Source organism: Eulemur rufifrons, chromosome 29, assembly GCF_041146395.1.
Source record: "Eulemur rufifrons isolate Redbay chromosome 29, OSU_ERuf_1, whole genome shotgun sequence".
NCBI classification, from domain to species: Eukaryota; Metazoa; Chordata; class Mammalia; order Primates; family Lemuridae; genus Eulemur; species Eulemur rufifrons.
In genome coordinates, this window is record NC_091011.1 from 45,648,221 (window position 1) to 45,658,617 (window position 10,397).

Here is a 10,397-nt window from a genome sequence, read left to right on the forward strand (position 1 = left end):
GATAAACTGGGGAAATGCTAATGTAGATGTGGCTTGGCTTGGTTCCTGACTCGGATGATCTGACTCCTGTCAACGTTATTAAGAAATCTACCCGCTCGGTTCTTGAATAGTAGTTAAGGTTAGATCAAACACATTCCAGAAGTCAGCACTCAAGTGTTGTAAACTTTTGACACAGAGAGCTGGATTGGAGATCTCATCTATCAAATCACCTAATCTTTTGATACATATCCCAAACACTCAGAAAGTTACGGGGAGAATTATAAAAGTTAATGCATGAAAAAACTCCTTCTTAAATCACCAACACTCATTTTCCCAAGATAAAACTTTATTTGAGGCATCAAGCAATATACTGAAAGAAGTGAGTCACGCACAAGTAATGTTCTTATTTGTACATCTGATACTTTCTGTCCTTTTAAAAAGGGTGTCTAGTGAGCAAAGTGGAGAAGCACATATGCTTTTATACATAACTCTATCTGTATAGTGTTTAAGAAAGTCTCCTGTAAGTTTCATTTTTACTTCCTTAAAAGGCATGTTGGTTTTATTTGGGAAAACTAAAATAAACTAGTTCTTCCACTGAGGATAAAGTTTCTCCCCAGAGTTATTTATGAAATGATGCAGCTGCCTTTTTCTTTAAAGGGATTCTTGTCTTCTGGGATTCCCTTCACCAGAGGGTCCTCTCCAGAACGCTCTTCAATATAGTTCTTTATTTCTTCAGAACATTTAGACACCTTAAGTATGGGGAAAAAAAGAATGGATGAGATCAGAGTTGTTTAAACTTTTTCACCACCCTTTAGTGAAATTAATATCATTGAATACAACCAGCTTTTAAAAGTTTTTTAATTTATATATATGTATATATATAATCTCTGTGCTGTACTCTAATTTTTTTTATTCTATTCTATTTATATATGATACAATCTATATAAAATGCATTTCTGACTACTGGTCAGGCTCAAAAAAATTTGAAAGTCACTGTATTAAATAAATCATCTTCAGCAATTTTTATCCATTGTGCCTCATGTGATTTCCTTCCTCTCTTAAAATACAATTACGACATGTCTACAATATTTTAGGAACTAAAACATACTCTGCTTTCAATTTTCCATGCTGATGAGCAGGTGAAGTAGAAGATAATCTTCAAATGTTTTGGAGTGTGACATACCACCATTCTCACTTATGGGTATGTGCTATGTCCTGAAATTTCACAAAATGATAGAAGCATTGGAAAAAGCCTGACTCTGGAAAGGGTGGCCTTGCCCAAATATCCCACTCTGTGTCTCTGCTCAGAATTCCTTCCTGTTGCATGAAGGCAATGATCATAATAAAAGACTTATTTGAGGCTTATTAAGCTTATCTGAGACTAAACGTTTTCTGCAATGGAGAAAGGATTAAATAGATTCTTCAAAAAGTCCTTAAAAGACAGGTTACAAGAGTGAATTTTTTAAAAAAAGAATAAAAAGAAAAGAAATAAAAAGGATTAGGGTCTTACTGAAGGCCTGTATTACTCATAAGAAATTAGAAGTAAAAATTATAGAAGTTCCAGCAAATTTCACTGGAGACCTATAAAAATTGGGAAAATGCTCCCATTTAATTTGTAATCTATAATAAGTAACCTCAAACTGTTTTAATGATTATCACTAAAACATGCTTACATATGTATCCCAAAATATATAATTATTTACCTATAAATAAGTACAGATACTGCTGTGTTAATATATCATGCATAATTATAAAACATAACCTGGAAATAATAAAAGGATGTGATTTAAAACTAAACAAAGAAATGTTAATAGTTTACTACTGTGCCCCAAAAGGTTATTCTTTGCACACCAGTGTGGAGGCCTCTGATCTAAAATTTAAAACTAGGTGATGTAGTTATGTGACTTAAAATGTGGCAAAATAAAATCTTTTCAAGTACCATTCTTTTAGGTAACATTTGCTCTCAATTGTTGTTGACATTCATAGTGTGTGTATTTTAAAGGAATTATCAGAATTGATAATAACCTGGAGTCTGTGGCCCCAGAGGAATTTCTGGATAAGATTCATGTTCCAGATACATGTAAGATACATTGTATCTGTTCTTATAGCAGCTTCTTCATTGTTTCCAAAGAGGTCTGTAACCTCTAAAAGTGAATAATTCCTCCTCTGATGCATTTCCTTCCATTATCAAGAGGATATGTTTGACCAAGTAGCTGGAGCCTGAATGCAACCTGTGAATTTTGTCTCTTTGGCCTGAGCAGAGCACAAAGCTCAGATGTTAACAATTTGTTGACAGAATAATGGACTAGGCATCAGGAGAAGCATATTTTAGTACCTGTCCTATCACTATCTCTGTGGTCTTAAATGAGGAGCTGGTTAGTCTCTCTGGGACCCGTTTTTTTTTTTTTTTTTCATCCCTAAAGTGAGGAGGTGGAAAGATCTCTAAAAGCTACAATGCTTGTCTAGCATTAATAATCTATAATTCCAAGTGCATAATCAAATATTTGAATATTATTATTAGGACTTAGATGCCATGCTGCTTCCTCTACCTCCTAAGGACATATATCCCCTCCCCGAAGTTTTTTCTCTCTCTGGCACACACTTGGGGTTTCTGGAGTTGGAAAGTTAATGCAGCAGGGTGTGTCCTATAGGGCGGGGCTGGCTGGCAGGGAGAAACTGATGATGAATGGTATATTTAATTTCCACACAGTCAGTTGCATCCAGGTTCCTGCCCAATAGCTAATTTGAAACTTCGAATAAGTAGAAGTTATTTGTCTCCTTCCCCCCCCCCATAAATTCTATACAGTGATACTAAATATTAAGATATTCCAACTTTGCACAGGCACTGCTTGACTTCAGCGTATACAATTATGTTTAATATGTAACTTCTAAGGTTTATTGTGTGAAAAAACCTAAGTGGTCTATACTTGCTATACAGGGAACTTTGCCACGCATAAAGTGGATCCCTTAAAGTCTCAAGAAAAAGCTTATTAATTGGGTACTGTAACTTCATTTTTTTCCTTTAAACACATTGGTATCTTTAAAGCAAGAAACTCCTCAACATGGAAAGAAAGAACATTTCAGTACAAAATCTAAGAAGAGCAGGAATTTGGAAGTAAAAGTTTAAATTTGAGAAAGGAAGAGTGTAGAAAGTAAAATCCAAAAAGGCCTTCATCTTCCAATCATCACACAATAGTAAAAAAGCACTTGTGAACAGATTTATCAGAACTTGAGCAGGAAGGCGCATTGCAACACTTTTATTTCCATCATTTTTCTTTTCTTTTTTTCTAGTACTAAACCACAAATGAAATCAGTTCAAATTTTTTTGTCCAAAAGATTAATTTGCTTTAAAAAATATCTATCCAAAAGCCTTTTCCTAGACTCCACATTGCCTGATTGAGTTAAAAAAGGAAGAAAAATTAGTGTCTAATGAAGGCCCCAATTACCAGTAAGAAATTTAAGTAAGAGTTACAAAACCCCCAACAAGTATCAGTGGAGAATTCTGAATACTGGGGCATATGTTCTCACTGAAATTGTAATACATACCAGTGGTCTCTAAATTTTTAAAATTGTGATTACTAAAATGAATTTTTATATGCAGCTCGGTGTATGTATGATTATCTATTTATAAATACATACAGATGCTACTGTATTAATCCATTATGCAGACTTATAAAACATAAACTGGAAATTATAAATGGATGAAATTTACAAATAAATAAAAATAGAAATTCTAATATTTTGCTCCCGAGCTCCAGCGGACTGTTCTTTGCACATCACTGAAGATCACGGGTGAGATTCAAAACTAAGTGGTGTAGTTGTAAGACTTTATTTAAAATATGGTTTTAGAATAATTGTTTCAAATACCATCCTTTCCAGTAATGTGAAAGATCAAAGATCCAAGCGCTATATGCCTTTTTCCTACAATTGAGCTTTTAAAACCTGGTGTCTAATAAAAGTCAAGATTTCTTGTCTGCTTTCCCCTTTCTAGGCTCCTGAAATGTTAGGACATCTGGCTTTAAATTCCTTATGGGATCCTGGCTCTCTCCTTTACCTCCTATGATTTTGCCACATCAAGTGGCATTTCCCAGGCATTGCCAAAGCCTTACTTCAGGAACAGCTACAAGGAAAGAAAAACAAACAAACAAAAAATTGTTCATTTTTACTGAACTAACCAGGAAAAGCTGACCCTGGTTCATTTCAGAGAAGAAAAGATTCCGGAACAGCCAATTTACCTGCTGTCTCTGCAACTTCACTTCTTTGCGAAGTTGCTCAACTTCCATCTTCAGTTTTTCCTTCTCTGGCAAATCTTCGATGTGAAGGGCAGGCATTTTCGCCCCAGAACTGGGTCCAGGGCTAGCTCGCGCAGAGGAGCCGCTGGAAGTGCCGCGAGCCCCGCGGCGTCCCGAAATAGCTGCGGGGCCTGGCCGCTGGCCCGCGGGCTCAGCGCCGCCAGCTCCCCGGGGGCTCGGCTTCCTGCGGGACGCCTCGTCACGCCAGCTCTTCCCGCGTCCTGAGAGCTTAACGATCCCTGTCCTCTTTTCAAGTCCTCGCAACCCCGGGAGCCCCGCCCGGGTGCTGGGTTAGGGTTAAGTTTGAGACGCGGTCCAAGCTGCAGGGATGGTGGCCCCGGGCGGGCCCTGGCCCGGGACCCTGCCACGCCCGCGGGAGACCGGCTGGGCTGGGGCCGCCGGGCTGGGGACAGCAAAAGTGTTACTTTCTGTCCCCCCACCCCACCCCTTTTTTTCCGTTTCCAAGTCACATCCGGGTTTTGTTTGTGAAACAAGGAAAAGGAGGACATTACCCAGCAGGAAATAGTGGCCCTTCACCTCTGCAAGTTTTAAAAATATGCTGTATATAACTTTTCCCTAGTTTGTGTGTGTGTGTGTGTGTGCGTTTATTTATTTATTGTGGGGAAATGTGGACAATTGAGAAAAGGCCCAAAGGAAAATGAAACTCAAGCTATAATCTCAGAAATGCCCACCGGAGCCTGTTGATCTATAGCTATTTAGTCTGTTAAAGGCCTAAAACGAATTTATACAGTTTGAGAGAAAAGGAAAGATCAGGGTAGGAATATTGTCCACCACTTGCACGGACGTTGTCTGTCATTAAATAATCATCTATGTCCTCAAAAGCAGAGTTTTTATTTTTTCTTCGGGGGAATGTTTTGTAATGAGTGGATGATATGAGAGAAGACAGAAGCATCTTAAAGTTCTCACCCCAAGGGTTGGGTAACACTTGACACCAAGGATTTCGAACTCCTGGCTCATGCACCTTCCTGGATGTAGGCAGTGGATTCAGTTAGTATTGGCTTCCCCACTTTCTGGAAAGTAATGCTCATCTAGCTGGCACTTTGTAAAGCCAGGAAAAATGTCTGATGTGAAAAATGTTTACATGCATTAAAACTTTCCCTTTGAGGATAACCAAAAACCTTGTTAATGGTGCCCAGAAGACTAGAAGAAAAATAAAACATGAATGTAAGAAACCTTCCCAAGCAATCAGATATTTCTTTTTCTTTCCAGAGATAACGTCCTGCCTGATAGAGTCAAATTCAAGTAAAGAGTGGGGCATTAACTGAATATTTCAGGGTACCTAACCTTAGACACCCATAACCATTCCCTGTTTAGTCAGAAGAAGTTTTTGTTTGTTCATAGTTTCTTGCCACGTTCCACCCACTTATCCTCAGTGACTATATTAGAATGAAAAGAACAAAATGAGCTACTTAGTGAGTACTCATCGCTTATAGTCCCAGCTCTGCCACTGGCCATCACTGGAAAAGTCACTTCAATTTTTCTGGGTTTTGATTTTCTAATTTGTAAAATATACAATGAGGCAGGGGAGGAAGTGAATTGGCTAACATATGTTGTGTCTCTAATTGCATTTATATGTCTATATATGATAATAACTTTCACAAAGAAAGTATTTAGGGGCTTTATTTTCTATATTTGAAATACCAGGTTCAAAGAAGTTAGATCATCTGTTCAAGTTTTCCTGGTTAGTAAGCAGTGAGCCAAGACAAAAACTCGCATCTCATTTTTTTGATTTTCTATTCCTTAACTTTAAAAGCTTAGTTAAAAATAGTAATGAATGTGAATGTGGCCTAAATTAAACAAGTTCAGTGCCTAAATTAAATAAGTTGGTTAAGTAAATTAATGTATGTCCGTTCTAAAATCTTAAAAATAAAATTATTTTGAGCTGGAAATTTCTTCCCTGTGAAATCATCTAGTTGCATAAAGAGATAAATATTTATAAACCCATATTGGTTCTTTAACTTTTTCCACAGTATTATGAGGCTTATATTATAGAAGAAATACATGTTAGTCTACTATTTTTTAGTTTTTGTTATCAAATAATTCATATTATAATATCTTACTAAGTAAATTGATTATACTAAAATGAATTGGGAAATGCTGACATACCACGACCACACAACATTCTGAAAAATGTTTTCTTCTTGTTGTTTGGTTTTAAATGGTAAAATGATGATAATGCATTTTTTAAAAACAAAAGGATATGTAGTCTTCTATCCCTAGTCATCGAGTTTATCTACCAGAGAGAACCATGTTAAGCAATTTCTCATGTATTCTTGCAGAAATAGTCTATCAGCAATATTCAAAAGTTTTTAATGAATAAATTTTTGTATAAACAGATTCTGAATAAATAAATGTAAAAAAATGTATAAGTTGTATCCAAGTGTGGTGTTAACTTTTTACTTGTATTTTACATATTATTCCTAATAAAAGTTAGTTTACAAAATAGTGTGAGCAGAAACCATTGTGTAGTAAAAATAATAGGTATAACCAGAAATGAGCTTTTATTAATTAACCCACTGTCTTTTGATGAATGTTTTAGAGAAATCTTTTAACAGAAATAAAAGTAACGATTTTCACTTTTAAATTATAAAAGAACGACCATGAAATTTTTGCTTTGATATGCAAAACTAGGAAAAAGAATTTTTGACTATTTTCCTGTTTTATTAAGTATGTTGTTTAAAATCCATATGAAGAAAGCTATTTAAGAAAATACTGAAGGCAGTTGTATTGGAATTGATTTAATACTAACTTGAACTCAAAAAAGACCAGGATCCTGGTCTTATTCTATCTTGTGATTTTTGCAAGACACACATTCTCTCTGCATCTCTGGTTGGTATAAATAAAGTAGATTACTTTTCAAGTTCTGCTGTTATAAAATTTATAAAGTAAATGGTGACCATTTAGGCCATTAAAACGATAGTTTCTTTAGGGAAAGTATTGGTGCGTTCTTGATTCATTTGATATTTGGTTCAATCTGTTAAAACAATCACATGGCAATTTTCAGGAACTCACTAATTTCATGTAACTATGTACATAATATTCCTAGTTGAAGATAATGTCAAGTCATAGAACATTAGTAACTATGTACATAATATTTCTAGTTGAAGATAATGTCAAGTCATAGAATGTTATCTATTCTCTGATTACTTTAAAACTACTTAAAATTCATGATATCAAAATGATTTCTTTTGTGAATTTTGTTCCTAAAAGACTTAATTCCCATCACGTATAACTGGTCAGTCTCATTACTCATGTTTTCCTTATGTTAATTCATTCTTCTAGGAATTTAGGAAGTTTGATATTAGCTTTGTATGAGATCTGGCTAAAATCAAATCAGTCATAATTAAAATAACAGTGAGGTGTTTTGTTTTTATTTTTTCTTGCTAAAGCGTGAACATATCTATATGTGAAAAACACCTTCAAAGTGCAAGTAACTCAAATGATAATACTGTAGTACCTATAATAGCTCATTCTCGCTACTGATAGCAGAAAGTTTTGTTGAAGAGCCAAATGTTAAGGTTGGAGTATTTTTTGTTTCCTTGCAGCCTTGCGCCATTCTCTTTAACCTAGTAAATCCTGGCCCTGAAATAACAACTTCTGAACAAAGCAGAGTCGCTGCTGCTTATAGCTGTGCAGCCTGTGGGACAATCATGATTTCATTTCCCACTTCCTGAACCATCTTTCTCTATACTTCTTTCCTACGATGTTTCTCTTATTCAAAATTTTGCTGATAATCTGTATTTTTAAGCAACAGGAAGTTTACCCTACTGTTGATTTAATCATTAGGTAAGCCAATAAGGACTCTGAATTATCCAATAGAAACATTTCATCTGCACTGTCTTTGCCTGCTTTTAAGTGAATTCGATATTTATGAAGTCAATTAAGTTGTAGAGATAATTTGTTAGTTGGTATGGCAATTTCAAAGATGAACAGAGCTTCTGGCTTGGGAAATTTACAGTATAGCATTGAAATTAAGATGACCATACAAATTATAATATGAGAAAATAAAGTAATCTTAAAGAACTTGAGACATACAAAATACTCTTGAGGTAGAATGAGGAACACATAGTCTCAGAAGAGGAGTAGGATTTCAAAAGGCTGAAATGGGATGGAGTAGCGGAACATTTCAGGTGGAGGGATCAGTATTACTAAATTCCAGAAGATAGGAAATGTGGTGTCATGTCAGGGATTATTTAATAGTGAAGTTTGTTGACTATAGGAAGCCTACAGTATAATAAACGACATGTATCAGGCTTCTTTCTACATACCAATCTCTGACCTAAGGGATTATAAGTATCCATCCTAATCAATCATTTTATATGTGGAAAAAAAAAATCCAAAGAGTTGAAGTTACTTGTCCAAAGTTCTCAATTAGAACATAGAAGAGCCAGAATTTGAACTTAGAATCATTAGGCTCAAAAGTCTATCTTCAGTTGTAAAATGAAAGCCAGAGACATTGGTTAGGACTATACATGTTACTGAATGCCAGAGCAAAGACTTTGTATTTATTGTAATAAAAAAGATATATGAAACACTTCACTAAATGAACACTAACTTGCAGATGGAAAACTCGTGGACACAGACCACAATTAAATGAATGAATGAAATATAGCACACCAGATGGTGACTGGTGCTATGGAGGAAAACAGAGTGAAAAGGAAGGTGGGAAATGCTAGGGGTGGATGGAGAGGGTTTTTTGTAATTTTAAGCAGGAGGAAAAGAGCTTCTCTTGTGGAAAAACAGATAAGAGATTCAGTACTTTATCCTGGAATCCCTTAATATTCAAAGCATATTTGCTGAAGATACGTGCTGGGGTATGTTGCTCACTATTCAGCCAGAGACCCAAAGTCTTGACCTGCGAAAGTTGCCAATTCACTTCTCTGAGCCTTTATTTTCTCCTTTTCAAAATGAAGGGATTGGACAAGAGTCAACAAATATTGGTTGAGCATTTACTACCATCAGAGTGGGAAGGCACTGTGCCGCTGAAGGTATGACCTTCAGAGTTTGTTCCAGACCAAATAATAGATGACTTTTATTTGGTTTTTTAAAAGGATGACAATCAATTAGCATTTCTGAGTATTCTGATCACTGAGGTATGCAAAATAGCCCTGTAAATGTGAGATAACAGTAAGAAAACACTGACAACAAAAGTGGTTTCTGATTTGAGGTAATTATACTTGTCAGTTGTTTCAGACGCAGAAGCAAGTTATCTCTCTTAGTCACTGACACAAAGGTAGTGAAATTGGGTTCGTGTAAACTCAGTAAGATGCCAGAAGGATGCTGATTAGTAGGATGACGCGAATGTTAGCTATTTTCTATCACTTGCCCTCACCCTGCTGTAGAAAGACTGTGCTGGTGAGACTTTTCTTGGGGATGGGATGGAATAGCATATATCTTAAAGGATTTGTCTAGTTGCTTTCTCAGTAATCATACTAACACTTACTGGGTTTTACTATGTGCCAGGCAATATGCTAAGTGTTATAGTTGCACTAGTGTATTATCTAACCCCAATAAAAAATAGAGGATAGAATCATAATCTTTATCCTACAGTAGAAGAAACAGATTTAGAAAGAATTATATAACTTATCCACTTAAGCAGTGAAGTGGCAGAGCCAGAACTCTCTGGCTCCAAAGTCTGTGCTCATAACCTTTATTCTGGTTCTGGTTAAATTCACTGTGCTCAGTGACCACACACTGAACCCTTAATCCAGCTGGCATTCTGGGAAAAAGTCACATCATTGGTGACAAGTTGAATTGGCTAAGAATGCAGGAAGAAGTTATGTTAAAACCATTGCCATTGACTAAGAGGTGAGGGAGAAAGGGAAACAGAAAATAAAACATCGACAACAAAAATCTTTGCAGCACATAATCATGCCAAAATAGGTGATCTGTGTATCAAAAGGATAGACTTCCTAAATATGTAAGTAAGAGAAAGGTTGGGTAAAATATAAGTCTAACCATAAAATTTCTGGGTAGAATATTATAAGCATTGAAAGGGAAATGGAAAACTATAAAGCTATATACTAGCAACTCAGAATAATATAGAATCATCATAAAACATAGTAATAATTTTTTTACCATGCTTGCAGTTTCTTAATTTTTTTA

The 10,397-nt window shown here is 35.7% G+C and overlaps 1 protein-coding gene across 1 annotated transcript; it reads right to left on the minus strand.

Annotated features, from left to right (window-relative positions):
- Positions 1-316: 316 nt before the first annotated feature.
- Positions 317-4,550, minus strand: GNG11 (G protein subunit gamma 11). The gene is made up of 2 exons (XM_069462056.1): positions 4,215-4,550; positions 317-728 (listed from the first exon to the last, which is right to left on the minus strand). Exons 1-2 carry the CDS (start codon positions 4,308-4,310, stop codon positions 603-605), a joined length of 222 nt encoding a protein of 73 aa, XP_069318157.1. The 5' UTR covers positions 4,311-4,550; the 3' UTR covers positions 317-602.
- Between the last annotated feature and the right edge of the window lie 5,847 nt (positions 4,551-10,397).

Bases quoted from the DNA above. Each gene is read 5' to 3' on its own strand.
- GNG11 (XM_069462056.1), bottom strand. From the start codon at position 4,310: ATGCCTGCCCTTCACATCGAAGATTTGCCAGAGAAGGAAAAACTGAAG. The intron at 729-4,214 runs GTAAATTGGCTG...CCCATACTTAAG, and splicing joins TGAAGTTGCAGAGACAGCAG to GTGTCTAAATGTTCTGAAGA.